This window comes from Danio rerio, chromosome 6 (genome assembly GCF_049306965.1).
Source record: "Danio rerio strain Tuebingen ecotype United States chromosome 6, GRCz12tu, whole genome shotgun sequence".
Classification (NCBI taxonomy): Eukaryota; Metazoa; Chordata; class Actinopteri; order Cypriniformes; family Danionidae; genus Danio; species Danio rerio.
In genome coordinates, this window is record NC_133181.1 from 26,170,349 (window position 1) to 26,193,094 (window position 22,746).

The window sequence follows — 22,746 nt, forward strand, 5'->3', positions numbered from 1 at the left end:
GCATTTATGTGGACCGTACTCAGAACTTTAGATCTTCTGAGCAGCTCTTTGTCTGTTATGGCGGACGGCAGCAGGGAAGTGCCGTGTCTAAACAACGTTTATCCCACTGGATTGTGGAGGCCATTTCATGTGCTTATTTGAGCAGAGGTCAGCCACGCCCCCCGGGAGTGCGTGCGCACTCCACTCGGAGCGTTGCATCCTCTTGGGCGTGTGCGCGCGGCGCTTCTTTAACAGACATTTGTAGAGCTGCGGGCTGGGCGACACCCAACACATTTCAAGATTTTATAATCTGCGAGTGGAGCTGGTTTCCTCAAGGGTGTTAGGGACCTTTGGTGATTGAGGAAACAACTCGGTAGGTGTTGTACACGCTTACGGTGCCTTTTTTCCCTAACACGGAGAGATGTGCACCCTCCTGTCTGTCAGTAAAGTTCCCCATTCGGTGAGCCCTGCAGATTCCTCCGAGGCCCCCAGCACTGACTCAGCGGAGGAGTCACTTGCTGGCCCACTACGTTGTAGGTCTGCCTGCTGGTCAGCCCGCGTTTTGGGTATAGGTGCCTGCTATGGCCGATCCCCGCTGGTGATCCCCATATGCTTTTCCGCCACGGTTAAGTTCCCCCGCCTGGGTGGACCCGTGCTTTCCCTATCTGCTAACCACCTTCTTATGCGCACTCCCCCTTCTCAGGGTTAGTCCATATGTAATTCCATTTGTTTCCCCTATTGGGTGCGGATGGTCTCCGCAGCGTCCTCCCTACTGGGATGCTTCCCAACGTACTGTCGTATATTCCTAGAATTTTCTAGACGCTAGCGACTCCCAAAAAAATATACCTATTCCGTAAAACTTCTTTTGAAGTGGGATAAGTTTGGGCCAAGGGCACGTTGGAGGACCGCGCCTCTCATGATCTGGGTGCGTCACGCTTGCCTGACCGTTCTCTCATGATGGGTGTTGGTAAGGTGCAGTCATTATGGCGCTTTCAATGGGCTCCCATACGTGGATTAGTAAATCAATCCACTTATAGTGCTGGAGTTCCCCCCGAAGGGAAACGTTCGAGGTTACTAAAGTAACCCTTCTATACTCCATCGCCATAATGACTGTCCCTTAGCTGTTAAAAGTCTCTTCAGCTTAAAAAGGATAGCGTCTGCTGGCGCCAGGTGTGCTTACATGCTCAGTTAATTAAGCCTATGCAGCGCACCTGCGCAGGCTTGCGCTGCCAATTCATTCTTAATTGGCCCGTTCAATACTCTTTCAGACGAGTAGCTTCTGAACTGAATCTCCCATACGTGGATTAGTAAATCAATCCACTTATAGTGCTTCCTTTCCCCTCCTCGGGGAACGAAGGGTTACTTTAGTAACCTCGAACGTTTTCTTGTTCCTGCTTCTAAAAAACATTTCCACAGCATGATGCTGCCACCACTATGCTTCACTGTAGGGATGGGATTAGCCTGGTGACGAGCGGTGCCCTGTATTCTCAGAACAAAACGCCTGGCTTTCACTCTGAAGAGTTAAATTTTAGTCTCATTAGACCAGATAATTTTTTTTATTTCTTATAGTCTGAGTTCTTCTGATGCCTTCTGGCAAATTCCAATACTAAGGAGCGGCTTCCGTCTGGCCACTCTACCATACAGGCCTGATTGATAGATAGCTGCACAGATGGTTGTCCTTCTGAAAGGCTCTCCTCTCTCCACAGAAGAATGCTGGAGCTCAGACCGAGTGACCATTGGGTTATTGATCCCCTCTCTGACTAAGGCCCTTCTCCCCTGATTACTCAGCTTATATGGCCGGCCAGCTCTAGGAAGAGTCCTGGTGGTTCCAAACATCTTCCACTTATAATGGAGGCCACTGTGCTCATTGGAACATTCGGAACAGCAAAAATTTTTCTATAACCTTCCCCAGTCTTGTGCCTTGAGACAATCCTGTCTCGGAGGTCTACAGACAATTCCTTTGTCTTTGGTTTGTGCTTTGATATGCACTGTCAACCCTTGGACCTTATATAGACAGGTGTAAACCTTTTCAAATCATGTCCAATCAACTAAATTGACCACAGGTGAACTCTAATAAAGCTGCTGAAACATCTCAAGTATGATCAGTGGAAACAGCATAGGCTGTCAATACTTATGTACATGTGATTTTTCTGTTTTTAAGTTATATATATATATATGAAAATTTGCAAGAATTTCAAAAGCTAAATCACATTGTCAGTATTGTGAGGAAATAATTTTTATCCATTTTGGAATAAGGCCGAAACAAAAAAATTTGGAAAAAGTATGCAATCTGAATGCACTGTATATTCACAAAGGTTTTGGAAAACTTTGCAGTATGCATACCACAGTATTTTAAGGTTAACATTATTAGCCTCCTAAAGCAATTTTTTTTGTGTTTGTCTACAAAACAAACCACTGTTATACAATGACTTGCCTGTTATCCTATCCTGCCTAATTAACCTAGTTAGGCATTTAAACTACACTTTAAGTTGAAAACTAGTATCTTGAAAAAAATCTAGTAAAATATTATTTACTGTCATCATGGCAAATAATAAAGATAATAATTATCTTTAGAAAGGTTGAAAAAAATCTCTCTGTTTAATAGAAATTGGAGAAAAATATATAGATGGGCTAATAATTCTGACTTTAACTGTATATCTGCAGGCAGATACAGTGACAATAAAACATATGAAGTCACTTTGGTTTGAAAAAAAAAAAAAAAAACATGTCAGCACAACAACTCTTCATTAAAAATGGAATTACTATTTTCCAGAATATTGTCATGTTTCCTCATCTCATGCACTGAGTGGCCACTCAGCTGACTGAAACTGACAGAATGTATTAACATCAGCCTAGCATAACGGTTTCCATGCCACTCAAGAGAAAGAGACAGTGTACAATGCCACAGGAGACATCACATAAGCACTGACATAACCAATTGCAGGATCAGGGGAAGAGTTATGCTAGGCCTCCTAAACCCTTGCAAGTAATAATTTGTTGTCTGACAGCCGAGGCGGGTAACCTGGACATGCTGCAATTTTCTGCTGCCGCTAAAGCCTTGATTTATTGGTGCAGGAGGAATACGGAGGAAGTCGCTATAAAGAGGTTTCAAGAACCTCTTAAATCAAAGGAAGAAGTTAGTTTAGAGGTAAAAGATTTGTAAAAGTTATAAACTTTTGTAAAAATGTCCATTAAATGTGATTTTGAAAAAAGGCTTAGTGGTTGTTATACACTCAACAAAAATATAAACAACACTTTATTCTTGCTCTCATTTTTTATGTGTATCTCTGTTATCTCTGTGCATGACAGCTTGTTACAGTTCTTACAAATATCCAGCAGCTTTGCACAAACAAATGGTGGTCACACTAGATACTGACTGGTTTTCTGTTTTTTGTTGAGTGTATATACTTCAACTTGGAATGGGTATAATTAGTGGCAGTCCTAGCTTTAATAGCACCCTGGGAACCCAAACCCCCCCCCCCCCCCCCCCCCCCCCATCCTCCCATGTAAGGTTACATCTAGTTAATATAAAAAAGGACCATTAAACATGTACATTTTTAAAAAAAAAAGTTTGTTTTACCCATATTTTACTTTGGGTAAAATATGGACAAAACTAGAGATGGGTTGCTGGTTATGATAAGTTGGCCGTTCATTCCACTGTGGCGACCTCAGGTTAATAAAGGGACTAAGCCGAAAAGAAAATGAAATTATTATTGTTGTTGTTGTTGTTGTTGTTATTATTATTATTATTAATATTATTATTACAGTCGTTATTGTTGTCGTTATGCAACTATTATTCTAAATAAATAACAGAAATCAATACTAAATGTAACTGGAAAACAACATAAAGACAAAACTGGAATGATATGCTAAGATCACTTGAGAAATCTTTTGCATGAATATTAATTTTGATAATTCTATAAAATACAAAAATAATAATAAAAGGTTTTATAGAATTATCTGCTCATCTTAGACTCGGCTCAAGGCCAAGAATTCTATTTATAATAGTCTTACTTCCCTGACTTTTTATCCCTACTTTCTGCTTCATTGCCATGCTTAGTCCAAATAAGATTATCATCATATTATATAAACTTTTTGTTTTGTCAACTAGCAAATCTCACTGCAAAACACCTCGTGTCATGAAGTATGAGCATGAGCAGCGCATGTTTTTATCGGCGCGCATGTAAACAACTGGGATTCACACTGTGATCAGGAGCAGCGTGTGTGAGGTGCCCTAACACAATCTCACGGCAATTCTTAACTTTTTTATTTAGTGGCTAATTCGTATGAATTTGTACGATCTAATTTGTACAATTCGTAATTCAAACAATTTAGTAGCAATCGCTCATATTGCCATACCAAAATCCGTCACTGGGATGGTTGAGTTGATCTTAACAGATAATTTTTCAGAAATTGGCGGCACAATAGCTCAATGGTTAGCACTGTCGCCTCACAAGAAGATCGCCAGTAGGCATTTCTCTGTGTAGTTTGCATGTCCTCCCTGTATTTGTGTCCAAAGACACGCGCTATAGGTGAATTTAATAAACTAAATTGGCCTTAGTGTATGAGTGTGTGTGAATGAGTGTGTATGGTTGTTTCCCAGTACTGGGTTGTGGCTGAAAGGACATCTGCTGCATAAAACATATGCAGGAATAGTTGGTGTTTCATCCCGATGTGGCGACCTCTGAAATAGAGACTAACCTGAAGGGAAATTATTGAATAAATGAATTTTTGAAAATTTCTCCATAAGCACTGGTCATCTTAGGAGAAAGTATATTTTACTAAATCATTTATTTTCTAGGATGCAATTTAAGCTTAATTTATCTCCTCCTGGTCATGATCAGTGTGGTTTCAGTCCAGATCGTCTTGTTTTTCTGTTTTCAGATGCGGATGTGGTATCAATGGCGGACTCTACTATCACAGTTGGTGACATTGAGGGTGAACTCTGTAAGATTGAACGGATAAGAGACATTTTGATAAGGAGGGAATCTGAACTCCGATACATGTGAGTAAACTGTAAATAGTTGTATACTGTGCACTGTGAAAATGAAAAAACAAAACTGAAAATGTTTCATTGCTGTTACAAATGGTGTTACAAGAGATTAACTTAATGTTAAATGTTAGTTTCAGGGATTGTTTAGCTTTAATTAAGATTGCATCTGAAATAAAACAAACTATAAATAAGAGAGTTTGTTTAGAGAATGTTTAAAGAACTGTTTTCAAGTTATTAGTTTGGGAGCACTTTAAGCCTTCAATTGAGCAGCACAAGAGAAGGCACTCTGTTCTATCATGTTTGGATTGAGGCTGGTAAAGAATAAATGAATCAGCAAAGAATCAGCAAAACATAAGAAGGAACCAAATCATAAACAACTGTATTAGAACATGTTTAAATGCAAGGTTCAATTGAACTGGGAAAGTTCAAACTTTGCAAGTTTAATATGGTTAAAAACTCCTGAGGACACATTGGATGAATCTTCAAAGGTAACAGTGTACTTTATAATGTCATTTACATCACCCAGGTTACGTTGTATCACTATCTTAACAACAAAATTAAAACATGATATAAGGAAATGTCTATTTTCATTTTGATATTAACAAAATGTCAAGGCATCATGTAGCTACATAGTTATATATTTACGGTATGCATATTTAACTGCATGCAAATTTATAACAAAACAGAGCCTATAACATAACTGCCTCTTTTTGTTATCATTGAAAAATTTAAAACACTCCCTGTCACTTTTTGCTGAATATTAGTTAATAATCAATAATGGCAATTAATAATACAATAAGTTTATACAATACAGGAAATAAAGGCAAGCAATCGATGAGATCCAGTGGTAAAACCTTTATGAAATGTCTGACGTACACTGCTCTCACCTGGGGAGGTGTGCTCAAAAAACCTATTGACTTTCTGGGGCTCAGTCGTCCACATTTTCAGCTGTGTAGTGTGGACGGAGATCATTACAGAAACGCTAGGTGAAACGCTAGTGTGGATGTGGATTTGTGTCCGTTCTGAAACCAATTTAAAACTAAAATGTAAAAGTTCTGAACATATTGTAGTCTAGATTTTGCTGGTAAACCTTGAAAGAGAGAATTGCAGTTATCAACCCTCAAAGTTATTAAACCATGAAAAGGCCTACTAGCAGAACTGGAAAGGAAAGACCTAATCCTAGCAATATGTCTAAGATGATAAAATGCTGATTTAGTAATCACAAATATCGAATAGCCATCAAATATCACACCTAAAGAGTAGAGTTGCAAGACAACAGAACTAGACTAAAAGAATTGTGCATTATGCAAAGAAAGAAATAAAGTGTTGGAGGGCAACAAATAATTTAAGTGCTGCAGGTCAATCAGAAGTTTCTTCTTTGTTTCTGTTTAATGTTATTGTGAAGCTTATGTATTCTGAGATTGTACTCTATAACCCAAATTCTGTGCTGCCCTATACTGTAGCTTTCTTTCAGTGGCTTTAGGCCATCAACAATGTCTTTTTTTAGTCAGAACTCTTTTCACACCACAGGACTTTGAATCGTGACAGGCCAACGATTAAGTTTCAGCTTTTGTACCATTAAGTTTCAATGCATCTATTCCTTTATGCCTTGTAGACATTAGCAATGTTTCCATCCAAAAATGTGAATTAAATTTATGCGCATTACTTGAATATCACATAAAAGATGTGCAAATAAAGCAGCATTCCCATTCAACGAGTAAACGTAGTAAAAACAGAAATTTGCTGCGGTAGGAGAAGCTGCATCAATCTTTTCTTTATTCAATAAATAACCTCAGAAGACAATGCTGACACGCAGTGAACGCGTGGTGGCATTTGAAGACACAGACACTCTTGGCAAATCTGCAGGTAATTAATAATATAATAACACTAACACTGATGTTTTAGAATGACCAAAACAAGATGTTTTACAGTGTGCTCAGCCTGCTTTTTTCCGTTCATCCACATTTTAATCATCACATGATCTCTTATAACAAAATCACATGACTTTTTTTAACAACCCAGGCTCATTGTGGAAACGTAGTCCCGCGGACGTTTCTGAAGACCGCGTAATACTGTTGTGCGCTTTTTCGCATCTCAGACGCCTCTCGCGAGTGCGGTTCGTGCCCGCGCTGTTCTCACGTGAATCCACCAGAGGCCACTGTCCGACTGACCGGATGATTGACTGCACGACCAATTGGCTGACCCACCCTCCTCCATCCCTGAACCCAACCAATTTTACCGATCGACCCGTCCGCCCGCTCGCTTCCCTAAACCCAAGCAACAGTTTACAAAAAGCCGTCCAAAAAAAGAAAACCCCTGATTTTTTTTCTTTTTCTACCGCGTTTTCGGATTTCACCGTGTTCTCACCCTGTTACGAAACTCGTCCACTTAATTTTTGGGATTCTGTTTTTGTCTTACCTGATTGCTGGAACAGCTCTTCCCCAGACTTGAAACCTGAGTGGACAAACGGGTTGCAGTGGGGAAGCCCTCCACAAGGAGGTAAGCGGTCGGCCGGCCGGCCGGCCGGCAAGCACGGTAGGGAACAGCGTCACACCGCCCCGCAGCGTTTGCTTGAAAAAAATTAACACGGCCGTAAGTACCTGCCGGGACGTATTCCGCTGTCTCCAAAAATGTCCACGGGACTACGTTTTCAGAATGAGCTTGGGTTGTTTTTTAATGCACATGCTGGAATTTGTTTGATGAAAGTGATTCCATAATAGTTTATGTGCATATCTTCTATCGAATAAAAAGTTTATCCTACTGTGTAAAAAAATTATACGTGTTTCCATCAACCGTTCCAATTGATGGCATTTCCATCAAGTGTTTTATTATGCATATATTGACAATGAGTGGATGGAAACGTAGCTAGTTTGAAAAGAATTTCAAACTAACTGAAACATCAGACTGTGAACTGATGTAAAAATGTATAAGTTTTTTTTTTTTCCCTGTTGTGCCCAGGGGCAGACTCGCCATCTGGCAGACCGGGCAGTTTCCCACTGGGTCGACGTACTTTTTGGGCCGGGCTGATCATCTTCTTATGATCTGATCGGCCCATAAAACACTTAGCAGACTGTTATGTTTTTCTGTCTAAGTGATTGACGATCCTGTGAGCTGTGACGCTCTGAAAGTAAGATGTTTCTTTTCCGGACAGGGCAACCCATTGGTTCTTTTCTTTATTGACAGACCCAGACCCAATCACAAACTTCCATGTTGGGCTCTGTGTAAGCGTGCAACGTAGGTGTGTATTTGTCAAAATAATCGAGAGTCACGCTTGTTTCTCATGTGTGGGATAGCAGAAGCGGCGAGCGGCATTCGCCTTTTGCGTCTGCACTCTGCAGCGTGCAGCGGAGCACAGATCAATATATTCCTGTCTATTCTATCTAGTTTCCTATCTGTCCATATTCATTCATTCATTTTCTTGTCGGCTTAGTCCCTTTATTAATCGGGGTCGCCACATCGGTATGAACCACCAACTTATCCAGCAAGTTTTTAAGCAGCAGATGCCCTTCCAGCCGCAACCCATCTCTGGGAAACATTCACACACACAATCACACACACACTCATACACTACAGACAATTTAGCTTACCCAATTCACCTGTACCACATGTCTTTGGACTGTGGGGGAAACCGGAGCACCCGGAGGAAACCCACGCGAAGGCAGGGAGAACATGCGAACTCCTTGCAAATTTTCAATTGTTTAAGTTCATTTAATTGACAATGTAAAATCTTTTAGCTACTGTACGTTTGATGTTTCATTGTTGAGTTAAACATTTTTAAGGGTCTCTGATACGTTGCTTTTATTATTGTTCTTTATTTTATTAATCAACATTAAGGGCCCTATCATACACCCGGCGCAATGTGGCGCAAGACGCGGCACAATACTTGTTTGCTAGTTTCAGCTGGTCTAAAAAGGAAGGCGTTCTGAGGCGTTCTGAGGCGCACTGCTGGCACAATGCTATTTTGAGAAACTATAATAGATTTTTCATTAGACCAAAACAAACTCGGTCTAAACTCCGGCGCAGAGTTGTGCCTCGCTTACACACTGCTTAATAGCCTACACACAAATGTAGAGCAATATGCAAATATCTTTACATATAAAAAAAAAAATAAATGTTAGGGATAGGCCTATATATAGGACATAATAGTAATATATATATATATATATATATATATATATATATATATATATATATATATATATATATATATATATATATATATATATATATATATATATATACATATATATACATATTTATATATGATATAAATATAAAGGATTAAAACATTACAAAACATATTATTTTCTAGCCTACATAAATATGAAAAACCACAGTTTTTTTTTTTTTGCCTTCTTCATCTCGGCTTTTTCAGTTCATTCATAACAATTTGCTTTTTGTATAATGTTATTATTATTAGCAGTATTATTTATTAGATCCATATTTATATTTGTTTTTTTTAAAACAAGCTTAGATTTGCCCACCTGCAGGTTTTAGACCATATGGGGCACATCATGTGTATTAGGATATAACTCAGGTTTTTGAGCACACTTCGTTATTATTGTTCATTTATTCGTTTGCTGGAAATTAGAACTGAATTTAGAAATAGTTTTGAAACAAATATTTGCGCTTAACAAACGAAATTAATTATTTATAGGCTAATTGATGTCTGTGCGTAAAGGTTTCCCTATCCACGAGAGCGAAAGTGAAAGTAGATCCATTATCTCTCATTCTTGCTCAGCAGATGCTCTGTTTAACTGTTTTCTGGTAAAAAAAAAAAACTGTTACTGTTTGCTTGTGAAATGTTCAGTTTTTTCACTTACTTTTTACATCCTGTAAATAGCAAATGCGCTTATGGTGCGACGCAAGGCTCTTAAAGGGAATGGGAGATGAGACTCTGATTGGTTAATTCTCAAAACACACCTATAACTCATTAAGAAAATAAACTCAACCCTTTTAGTCCATGCGCCACGGCGCAAAGCGGGTTTTCCTATCCTTAAATTAGCAAATATGAATTCTGACATGCCCTGAATGTGTTTGCGCCCTGCGCTTTACGTTTTGCGCATGGACCGTCAAAATAGAGCCCTAAATGTGTGCATCAGCAGGCAGTTTTGTTATGTTCATTATTTATTAGGCTCTCTCAAAACACACAGGCACCCACATTTCCAGTGTGGATTATAATTTTATTATAATAATAAATGAAATAAGTTTTTAACTTGTCAGCTCTTGTTTTTTCCTATATATGGCTTTTGTGCTTTTATAGAATGGGAGTTGGTAAACATATTCAAGTGTGTGCACAGATGGGAAGCATTTTGATCGATGTAGTGGGCTGCTCTGGCCCAAAATGCCAGGGCCGATTTTTTTGTCCCAGTCCAGCCCTGCAATGAGTACAATTGTTTGTATTCAATACTTTATTATTATTATTATTATTATTATTATTATTATTATTATTATTATTATTATTATTATTATTATTATCCATATCTGTATTGCCTGTATTTTGGCTTTTTTTTTTTTTTGCAGTAAACTTAGAATTCAACATGGAAATCAATGTTTTCTTTATTGGCATTGATTGTTTTGAAATTCAAATGGCACTAACATGCCTGTATTTTAATTTCTGTAATAAATATGGCTGTCAAGCCAGGATCTTTATGGTTTATTGTGGGTATGTTGTTTACATGAAGAAATCTGTGTTACAAGTTAAACAAAAATTGTAATAAACAATTGTATTTTGAATTTAAATAGTTTTTGTCTTTCCTTTACATTAATTTTACATTCAAATAGCCAAAATTACAAGTTTCAGTCTATTAAATCTGATTAATCACGATTTAATTTAAATATTAAATGTGAAATTAGAAAATAACAGACAATCAGTGGGGGTATTTTTGGGAACAAGTCCACAATCATTGAAAATAGTACACTGCCCAATGCTAAGACCAAAAAATTCAAAGAATTATAATGGCAGTAGTGTACAACTCGGCATCAGCATCTTTGCTTCAGAAATTAGATGGTCTAAAATATCAGTCCAAAACATGAATATGGAGCCTACGGCACATAATCATGCTCTGTCTCAGTGCTGCAGGTGGAAATGCAGAGGAATTTTAGAAAAAAAAAAACACCTAAAGATGGTGTACTGGTGTTCACTAAAAAGTAAACTGAGACACTTTCAGTTAAGGAAGAACTGAAAAGCTCTTGGGAAAATAATGCACAATAACAATAATTTGTGGTGGATTGTTAATATGGATTCCTAGAGAATAAGATAAACAACAATAAAATAAGTCCTACAGTGGCCTACTGTTTCAAATGCCAATAGTTGATCTGCAGGTGCACCATATAGTTATTGGTTAATTAATTAATTAATTTATTGAATGGAATAGCCCCTGAAATGAATCATCTCATTTTTGAGGGGTCCCTAAAAATGTTATAAATCACACAGAGTACAACAGATCATAACGTGCATACAACTAACGAAACAAACAACCAAAACAAACAAGCAGCACACACCACCTGAAACACTTCCCACAATCTGAAGCCTAAAAAAAATCAAAAACATATAATAATAGATACAAACAATTTGATATACAAATAATTGAAAAACATTTATTTGGAGCATTCGCATGTTGTTCCCAAAAAAGAAAATAAATTAGCCCTGAAAAGACAAAGTGATTTAATTGATCTGAAAAAGGAAGGGAGATTGTTCCAGTCAGAAGGAGCTTTGTATCGAAAGTACTTACGCCCACTTTCTGTTGCATTTCTGGGAACAAAAAATAATTATGTTGCATATGACGAAGCGAATATGATGAGGTAAATGGAACAAAAAACTGCTTTAAGTAAGAGGGAAAACTAAAATAAAAACATTTAAAAAGAAAAAAATACAAATGATTTCCTTTATTGATGAGGAAAGATACCTGTCTAAAGATGTCAGAGTGGCACAATACAGTATATTAGACAGAAAATGTAATAATCCTCCAGTCAAACGCTCCAGACTCCCGTCAGGGCAGCAGCAGGATGTACAGGTGCTGGTCATATAATAATAATAAAATAATTTATTTAAAAGTTGATTTATTTTACTCATTCCATTTAAGAAGTGAAACTTGTATAATGTACACATTCATTCCACACAGACTGATATATTCGAAGTGTGAAATATATTTTTATACATTTTTATGATTTTTATGACAACTATTGAAAACCAAAATTCATTATCTCAGAAAATTAGAATATTGAGAAAAGGGTCAGTGTTGAAGGCACCAGGTGCCGTATTCTAACTCAAAACACCTACCCTTTAAATGGTTTCTTGTTCTAGTTCTATTTTATCTTTTTTTGTATATTAGAATATTATAAGATATTCTAATTATATGACCAACGCTCAAAGAGTTTAAAACTGCAAAATGTGATAACTCCATTGGCTATGCAATGGATGGAAACACAATAAAGAGATATAGTACCTTATTCCAACTCTTTATCTGCATTAGATGCTTTTTTATAGTCATTAAAGAGATCATCTTCAGAGAGTTGCTGTTGCTGTCAAACAATGTTTACTTCACTGAGTCAGATTATGGTGAAGGGATTGATCCAATATGCCCTTTGAGGTTTGCGAAGAAATTTCATGCTCCCTTGTAAAGTATTTCGCAGTATTTTCAAATACAAAATACAGTATTTTATTTTGATACATTTGAGGCTACTGTATTTTGTAGTTTATTTTGATACATGTAAAATTAAGGTAGTATGTATTTTATTTTAAAATAGATTTTTAAATATACAATTTATTTTTGCCCATCCCTGGCTATATGGAATGCAAAATCTTTGAAACTCAAAATCAAAATCATTTAGAGCACATATAGAACCTTATACTTCCAAGGTGACTAATAATTAAGATGATAAGATTATGAGTTGATTGCATTAACCTCATTCGGAAAATGTAAAAAAATCTAAAAATTATTTTAAACCTTGCAAATTCTTGCTATTTTTATTGTTTTGATGTAAAACATCTACAGCTATAGGTATCATACCAGTAAAAGATGTAGCAATAAAAAAAAAAATATATATATATATATATATATATATTTGATTATTATAAGTTCATCATACTAACATATCCTTTTGTTTACACAGGATGGATGATATCCAGTTATGTAAAGAAATTACAAGACTGAAGAAAGAGCTTCAAAAGCTTCTGTCTATTCCAGGTGAGTTCTGAAAACCCTCTAGTAAGTAAAATTAAGAAATACTTTTTTTAAGCTACATTTGTTTTTTATTGAAGGTAGCGATATACAAACTAAAGAGCTCTTTCTTTATTTAATTGCAAGAAGCAGCATAACAAGAGATGCCCTTCTAATTAAGTCTAGGGGCAATTTCGTTTTGCATACATTACTTAAGCGTTAGCGACGCGGTGGCGCAGTGGGTAGCGTTGTCGCCTCACTGCAACCAGTCATTGGTTCGAGACTCGGCTGGGTCAGTTGGCATTTCTGTGTAGAGTTTGCATGTTCTCTCCATGTTTGCATGGGTTTCCTCCTGGTTTCCCCCACAGTCCAAAGACATGCGCTAGGTGAATGTGGGTAAGCAATTGTGTATGTGTGTGAATGAGAGTGTGCAGATGTTTCCCAGTGATGGGTTGCAGCTGGAAGGGCATCTGCTGCTTAAAACATATGCTGGATAAGTTCAAATCAATAAAGGGACAAAGTCAAAAAGAAAATGAATAAATGAATATTTAAGTGTTCTTTTAGGGTAAGAAGTGGCTTGGCAAAAAAAATGAAAGCTATTAAAAAATGAAACATTTTTTTCAGATAATGACAAATCCAATGAAGACAAACAGAAGGAGGAAGAACTTCTAAAACAGATTCATAAATTAGTGGAGGCCAGAGATTTCCTGGTGGACGATGTGGAGTTTGAGCGTCTCAGGTGAGCTGATTTCAGCATGCTGGAAAGAATTATTGAAGCTGACACTCAATTCATTTACACCCTTTATTAAATCTCTTATTGAGCTGTTCTGAAGCAGACAGGATTCTGTCTCAGGCCTGAGAAAAAAAAAAAAAAAAAAAACATTACCCAACTCTAAGTGCAAAAGTAATAGGATTTTGTTTTTAATGAAGTCAAGAATTCTGCCTCAGCGATTTTAGGAATGAAATGCTTGCAGCATGTGCCGTTTGCCCAGTTTACTATTGAAACTGACTTTGAATCCAGGTTTTTTTCCTTGCTTTTAATAATGATAGTTTATTACCAGTTTAAATGTGGCTGATTTGTTCTTTTTATTTACTCTAAAATAATCTTTAATTTTTATATTATCAGTGTTAACAATTATGATATTTCAGCTTCATATTAAAAAGTGTCCATGAAAAAAAATCTACAGTGTTGAGAAAAGACTGCTTCGCATTAGAAATATTTTTAGTCCAGCTGCATGGTTGTAAAGAGATAATTCACCCGGAAATGAAAAAATGTTGTTAATTTAATCACCTTCAGGCTATTCACGATCCTCTTCTTTAAACACTGAAAAAAATATTCATTGGATTTACTTCAGTCAGAACTATTAGCCCCTCTGAATTATTGACACCCCTGTTTATTTTCCCCCGAATTTCTGTTTAATGAAAATAATATTTTTTTCAACACATTTCTAAACATAATATTTTTAATAACTCATTACTAATAACGTATTTCTTTTGTCTTTGCCATGATGATAGTAAATAATATTTGACTATATATTTTTCAAGACACTTCTATACAGCTTAAAGTGACATTTAAAGGCTTAACTGGGTTAATTAGGTTAACTAGGCAGGTTAGGGTAATTAGGCAAGTTATTGGAAAACAATGGTTTGTTCTGTAAACTATCAAAAAAAAAAATAGCTTAAAGGGGCTAATAATTTTGTCCTTAAAATTGTTTTTAAAAAAAATAAAAACTGCTTTTATTCTAACTGAAATTAAGCAAATAATACTTTCTGCAGAAGAAAAAAAAATCCTTGATCTGATAAACATAATTTGGGAAACATTTAAAAAAGAAATAAAAATCAAAGGGGGGCTAATAATTCTGACTTCAACTGTATATATTAAAATGTTGAAAATGAAAACCTTTTGGATGCCCTGCGAGTGAGTAAACAGAATAAACAGAACATTTTGATTTTGGGTGAACTTTACCTATAAAACACAGTGCAAATATTGTAACTTGTTATAAACCACTGTACAGTCAGCAGAATACCATAAACAAATAACGATAGGGAAATGCATAACATATGAGTGTGCATGTTACATTTTTAGACCGATTTCTCAGTAATAATACCAAACCTTGAGCAAACTGAAGGACATGAAGACCATGCATTGACAGAGAATGACACAGTCAATCTTCCCATCACCATAGTAACCTCTGCTCTACAGGGAACGGGAGGAAGACAAAGAAATGGCTGAGTTTCTAAAGTCCAAATTACCAAAAAGCTCTCAATCCAAGAGTAAGTAATTATTTAATGTTTGGCTTAATAATGTTCAGTGTTAATGCTTTGCAGAGAATATGCCTGACCTGTTTTAAATGTCTCAAATGGCTTAGCACCTGGCACATTACTTTTACATGGATTGGTAAATAATGCACTAAATAAAAACATGAAAAACTCCTCAATTTACATGTCTTACTGGTTAACTGACAAAAATAGTACATTGAAATTGCTATCAATAAAAAAACTAAATAACAATCAAAGTCAGTTAGTTAGTTAGTTAGTTAGTTAGTTAGTTAGTTAGTTAGTTAGTTAGTTAGTTAGTTAGTTAGTTAGTTAGTTAGTTAGTTTTTTATTTACAACACAACGTTGCCTTAAGTGCTGGTCACAAACTCATTCCTGGAGTGCCGCAGCTCTGCACAGTTTTGCTCCAACCCTAATCAAACACAACTGATCTAGTAGTGTCTTAGAAGTAGTAATCTTAAATATCTTGATAAGTTGGATCAGCTGTGTTTGATTAGGGTTGGAACAAAACTGTGCAGAGCTGCGGCCCTCCAGGAATTGAGTTTGTGACCTATGGTTTAGTGTATTGACGTGCAGCTTTTTGGTCCTGACGGAACCCCATGTGAGCCAACATGAGGCGACAACACAGTTGGGTTAGAATATTTAATTCATTTAGTTAATCTTCACAAACATGGCATTGGTTGCCGTGCACTATGACACAATGCACAAGAAACAATTGAACTGTTTTCAATTTGTCATTCATGCAAGGAAAAATCATTATTAATTATGATAATCTGATCATGGCTTAACGTAACAATTTCAGGTCTTGAACTCACAACTATCATGCTGATGAGTTGAATCAGGTGTGTTTTATGTAGAGACAAACTAAATGTGCACAGTTTAAAGTACTCCAGGGTCTGGATTTAGAAGCCACTGCAATAAAGCACCAATAAAACACTTTTACTGCATTTACAAATTTAGACTCTGCTGTTTTACCAGCTTCCTTGGCTGCTGGCTCTGGACTGCTCTTTATTTATCTGTCTATTGTGGACAATCTAATGTTCAGAGAATTACATAAATGGCTTTTGTCATTTATACGTCCATTTGGCAAAACACTGAGGCAAAGTAAAACAATGTCACATTTGCATTAGGCAAAGAAAATGACGGTAATATAAATATGTGGAGTAATAAGGAATTCTGTGGAGAAATTTACAGTTCAGAGTTTACAAAATAAGAAGGATAGTAAAATTCTACAGTTATAAAAAAACAAATTAAACAATAAGTTTTCACAAATATTTTAAGCTGTGATTTAAAACAATTTTTAACAATGATCAGAATTGTACTGTTTGAGTACCAGATTTTATTTCATTAATTTATTATTGAAGAATACAAAACAGCTGTTTTAAATTTAAAGATTGACACTTGATTTTACTGCTTTTTGATGAACTAATTCCAGCTCTTGGTTGAAAAATTACATAATAATAATTTTATTCTAATAGCCATATATATACACTACCTGACAAAAGTCTTGTCGTAAGTCCCAAAAGCAACAAAAAATTACTTGACTTCTAGATGATAATTTGGAAAACTGTCAGAGAGTCGATTTTTCCAATGAATAATTTCTTGATCCCAATCATCACAAATACTGCAGAAGACCTATTGGAACCCACTTGGGCCCAAGATTCTCACAGAAATCAGTCAAGTTTGGCAACATCATCAGCAACATCATCAGCCTGAGGTATTAAGACATTTGTGCTGCCCATTACATTACAAACCATAGGAGAGGGCAAATTCTTCAGCGGGACAGTGCTCTTTCTCATACTTTAGCCTACACACAAGTTCCTGAAAGCAAAGAAGGTCAGGGTGCTCCAGGATTGGCCAGCACAGTCACCAGACATGAGCATGACAAGACGATTCAGCATATCTGGGGTAAGACGAAGGAGGAGGCTTTGAAGATGAATCCAAATAATCTTGATGAACTCTGGGAGTCCGGCAAGAATGCTTTCTTTGCCAATCCAGATGACTTTATTAATAAGTTATTGCAGAGTTGTATGGATGCAGTTTTCCAAGCTCATTGGAGTCATACACAATATTCCATACTGTACATTATTTAAGTGATAAAACTTTTGTCTAAGCAAAGTCAGACCTTACTTGATTAATTAAATAATTAAAAATGAAGGCATGATCATATTTTATTTTGGTAAAATAAGAGTAATCTTGAGGCCTTTGCCTTTCATATAAGGCACTTCTGATACCAAACGATCAACTACATGTCAAGTCATTATTTGTTGTTCCTACTTAGATAGGCGACAAGACTTTTATCAGGTGGTGTATATAACAATACAAATCCAAGTGCCGTTTTTCACTCAACAGACAATTGAAACTAACTAAATATTTTCCTGCTTGACTAATAAAATTGCTTACTTCATAAATAGATCCCCTGAAGACCTCATTTAAACAAATTGCTACCATAAGCGACAATAGCAGGAGGGAAATGCCATTGCTGTCCTCCTAATCAAGAATGGAATATGAATAAAAGCTAAATTTGTTACCTCGTTAAGCTTGCTGCAAATCATTGTATCATTGTGTGTAAACTGAAACCATTTTCTGTGAAACTCTTCAATGTAGATGTTCCTCGCAGTGGGAGGAGACTCGCCAGAGACCCACAGAGTTCTACTCCCTTTGTAACCAAGACAGGCCTCACTTTGCTGAAGGAGTGCTGTGGATTCACCTGCTCTATAATGTAAAAGACACATTTTCAGCAGGAACACAACGCAATTCTAGAGCCTTGGATAAAGATGACCTTTTAATGACACCAGGAGACTCAAAGAGCATGGTGTGATCCAACACTGGAGGTTTCTGAAAGACAAAGCTACTGTATCCATTTGTATGCTAAAGAATAGCAGGCTTTTTCATTGCGTCTCTCTTCTTTCAGTTTCTTTTTCTTGCTTTAAACATCATATTTCTTTTTATTCCTCTTTCAAAGATCCTGTTTCATTCTATTACAGAGAACATTTTGTGCTCTCTCCAGAGTTCTGCTGTCAGCTGCTCAGCTGGTTTGCTGTCATTCCTTGCACTTATCTTTTTCCTCATGAGACATTGCTATAGCGCTGCAGTACCTGTGAGTTTATAATTTGTAAATGTTTACATTTCAGTAGAGATTCCATACCGACTGCAGTTTCTCAGTCAGCCCAGGTTTATTTACATATGTGTCTGTGAAAAGATATTGCTTTATGCCTGTTTCATGACAAATAAAGCACTAAAATCGTGCTCAATTTTATGAGAATGTTTAGTATGAGTATTTATTTTGCAGTTTTATCGCAAGAAAAATATGTAAAATGAATGCTTTTTTCTCTTTTTATAATAGCACAATGCCACCTATTGTACTCTAATTCATAACCCAAAATTATACTGATAGCAAGCACAAACATGACAAAAAATAATTTTCATTTGCAGATTACCAAAGTCAAGTTTAGTCTTTAAAGGTGACATCGGATACAATTTTCACATTTGTAGATTATGTGTTTCGTTGTTTTTAGTAATAGTGTAGTAACTGTCTGATCATATATACAGTTGAAGTCAGAATTATTAGCCCCCCTGTTTATTTTTTCCCCAATATCTGTTTAACAAAGAGAACATTTCTTCAAAAGATTTCTAAACATAATAGTTTTAATAACTCATTTTTAATAATAATGACAGTAAGTAATATTTGACTAGATATTTTTCAAGACGCTTCTTTACAGCTTAACGTGACATTTAAAGGCTTAATTAGGTTAACTAGGCAGGTTAGGGTAATTAGGCATGTTATTATATAATGATGGCTTGTTCTGTAGACTATCGATATATATATATATATATATATATATATATATATATATATATATATATATATATATATATATATATATATATATATATATATATATAACTTAAAGAGACTAATAATTTTGGCCTTAAAATGGTGTTTAAAAATGTTTTAACTGCTTTTATTTTAGCCGAAATAAAAACAAATAAGACTTTCACCAGAAGGAAAAATATTATCAAACATACTGTGAAAATGTCTTTGTTTTTTTTAAACATTATTTGTAATATATTAAAAAAAGAAAATACAATTCAAAGGGGGGCTTATAATTCTGACTTTATATAGGCCATAGATGACCTACAAACTACAAACTTTGCTTTCCCCTCATATCTCTTTTTGTTAACAGATAGCAAAGTGCCTAATGATGGTGTTTCGTTTCTCTGCGTTTGAATAATGAAGCATTATTGGCATCCAGTCTGATCTGTGTGTTCAGATATTGAGTCTCACAGAAATCCTCACACAGAATCCCAGATTCAGAGGGAAGGGAAGGGAATGTCCCAGACAGAATGGGCAATAACTTGCCTGTGCGCAAAGCTTTTTCCACCAGTCTGCTTTACTACTTCAGGCAATGCAAAGCATGACTAACATCAAAATTGCATTTAAAGGATGTTACTATTCCCCAATAGATCCCCAATAGTATCTGGATGCAGCTTTTATGATGCAAGCTGAGACTGCATCATTCAACAATGCAATGTCAGACACAATGCACTCAAATGGAGAGAGTGACGTCACTGTAAGGGGTAGGGTTAAGGGGTTGGGGTTAGGTGAGCCCATTAAAAAGTTCAGATTGCACTGCACCATGTCTGCATCCAGACCCCTCTCTACATCCTTGCACAATTACTCTGCACAATTAGTCTGAAAGATGTAGCTATTATTATACAGCTATAATTATCATTTGTGTTGGTTAACAAAAGTTCAAGGCTTAGTTGAGCGCTGTGCGTCTGCTGTGCAGGTTCAACTTCAGCTGCTCCAGGATGAGACTGGACCAAAATCATTCTTGATCCAGCAGCCTATGACCATGTCCACACATATAATGGCATTGTTTAAACCATTTTCTCCACCTTAGTGTTTAGAAAAATCTCTGTCCACATGAAAACACAAAAAGGCACTGTGATGTGAACCATGTGTCAGCAATAAATTTTTTTTATGCTGGGTTCACACCAAATGTGGAAATAACTATTTGCACAAGCACATTAAACTCAAGTCAACACAAATGTCACTAAAAAGGTGGAGTACCATTTTCTGTGTTTGGAGTGATTTTATAACCATGTTGGCCAATAAATGAACATAAGAATTATCACATTGATACATATCTTTCCTGTCCTCTCATCTGTTGTTAAAATGTGCTAAAATATCCTTGGGTATTAAACAATGATGGCAAAAAACTACTTAAGTAAAGCACAATGCATAATTAATTTATTTTAATTTAACTTACGGTTCTCTTGGTTTATTTATTTATTATTATTATTATTTTTGCTAATCTTGCATAGCCAGACTTTCAGACTGTCTGGGAAGCATGACCAATTTGAATGGACTTAATCAGGAAGTGATGATTTTGTTCACTTTGTCTCGTTGGATGGAAACGCTGCTTGATTCGCACATCTTTTATACGATAATCCAGTTTTTCACATAAATTTAATTCGCATTTCTGGATGGAAACATAGCTAATGGCTCTACAGTATTTAACAAATGCTGCATGATAAATTGCCGCATATCTGGAAGCACGTGCTAGAGTTAAAGTATAACCAGCTTTGCGGTCAACATACACATGAAAACAGCCTTCGATTGCTTGTCCAGTCCTCCAGTGAGTATACACAATTAAAATAGCAGTGAATTTTACCTATACAAAAATGTAGGTAGAGGCATGAATTTCTAGTGAGGCTTGTTGTTATTAGCCCACATACAGTGACTCGATGGCTAATGAGATGTTTGCGCCACTAGTTGAGCAATTAAGCTAAATGAGTTCTTTTATTGTGTTACTTTTATTACGTTAACAATCTCCATAATTGACAATGTAAGAGTTTTCTCAGCAGAATAGTTCACAGGAGTGCTGGTGCATGCACATAAATGAATTAAATGATGAACATTTCATTTGGGTGAGCATCATTGATAGAGTCACCCACGAGGAGCCTGTCCAATCCACAGCTTGAAGTCCAGCATGTCTCGCAGAGCCAAAGCACATTGTTTATGTTCTCTGGTGAAGTGCTTTCAACAACGTCAAGGGCTCTTCTCTGTGGAAACAAGGCTCCATAGCAACCAGTGCACAGAACAATTCATTAGTAGTCATTTTAGTGGCTATTTAGTAGCTAAAACACCTACAGAGTGTATCTGCAAATGGAAATGAAACGGATCAACAAGCCATCGTGACCATAGATGAATCTCTAATGGCCCGTTTCCACTGTCACAAGGGACCAAAAAGCGTACCATACCACTTTTTGAAAGGGTACCTAGCACAACAAAACAGTACCGAAGGGCAAAGCAAGATGAGCAGCTGAACGCTATTGGTTTACAGAGACATGTCACTAGCTCGTGCACAAGCCTGGAGAATGAAAACAAAGGACACGCCATTTTTAAATACACAGCAGAGACATCACACCATAATATATACATTTAATAACATGCCATGGTCGACCCAAGCTTAAACAAACCTTGTCGCTGTCTTGATGAACAGCCACAAATAACAAACTTCTTGAGCTGATGATAATAATGTGTACGTGATTATTGAAGTGCTTCTGACATCCGATCCTTTCAGAAACAGACAAACCCGTGAGTGAAGAGCCATAAAACAAAGGAGAAGCCAGAAAAAAACAAAGGAGCAAGTGATCCTTTCACTCGGAATGACAGAATTACTTTTTAACAAGAGGTTATACATGCTGGTGATGATGCAGATGAGAGGTTTGCACTGACTGTGGGCTAGATGTTGTGTCTTGTTTTTGAACCCAAAAAAGGTCTAAATGTATGTTGTGTGTAGTTTTTGTAATTGGTAACATATCAGAGACTGTAAGGGTCTGTATGTGTCTATATATGTTGCATTTATTTATTTATTTCATATAAGTTCAGACGTTACAGTGGGCTATTTAACATCATCAAAGGCCGGAAAGAGCAAAACAACATTACAAAGTGTGAAACACTTTTACGAATCATTTCGAAAACATTTTTACCTAGTATAGGACACAATTATATAGGAAAAGCAATTTTACCAAGAACGAAACAAATTTTTAATTTTAGAAAAAAAAAATTAACAAGATGCAAAACACTTTTACCAATCCCAAAAGAAATTTACAATGACAGAATCTTTATGAAAGGGAATGTACCACACACCGGAAGTGAAGCAGAATGTACCACACACCGGAAAATATCCGCTTGTGTGTGATTTTGTAGACACAGGTTAACATGAGTCCATGGGATACAAGTTAACACGAGTCCAAAGACACATGTTAACATGAGTCTACAACTATAAAAATCATGGTTTGACCAACTTCGATAAACATTGT

General features: G+C 36.3%; 1 protein-coding gene across 2 annotated transcripts in view; it reads left to right on the forward strand.

The window, feature by feature from the left end:
- pik3r6a (phosphoinositide-3-kinase, regulatory subunit 6a) overlaps positions 1-18,670 on the forward strand; it is a 29,035-nt gene extending 10,365 nt beyond the window's left edge. For both annotated transcript variants that reach the window (XM_073952408.1, NM_001083008.1), the window contains 5 exon segments: positions 4,864-4,984; positions 13,088-13,161; positions 13,759-13,873; positions 15,338-15,408; positions 18,019-18,670. In XM_073952408.1, coding sequence (XP_073808509.1) covers positions 4,864-4,984; positions 13,088-13,161; positions 13,759-13,873; positions 15,338-15,408; positions 18,019-18,137 — 500 coding nt within the window. In that variant the 3' untranslated portion in view covers positions 18,138-18,670.
- The last annotated feature ends 4,076 nt before the right edge of the window (positions 18,671-22,746 follow it).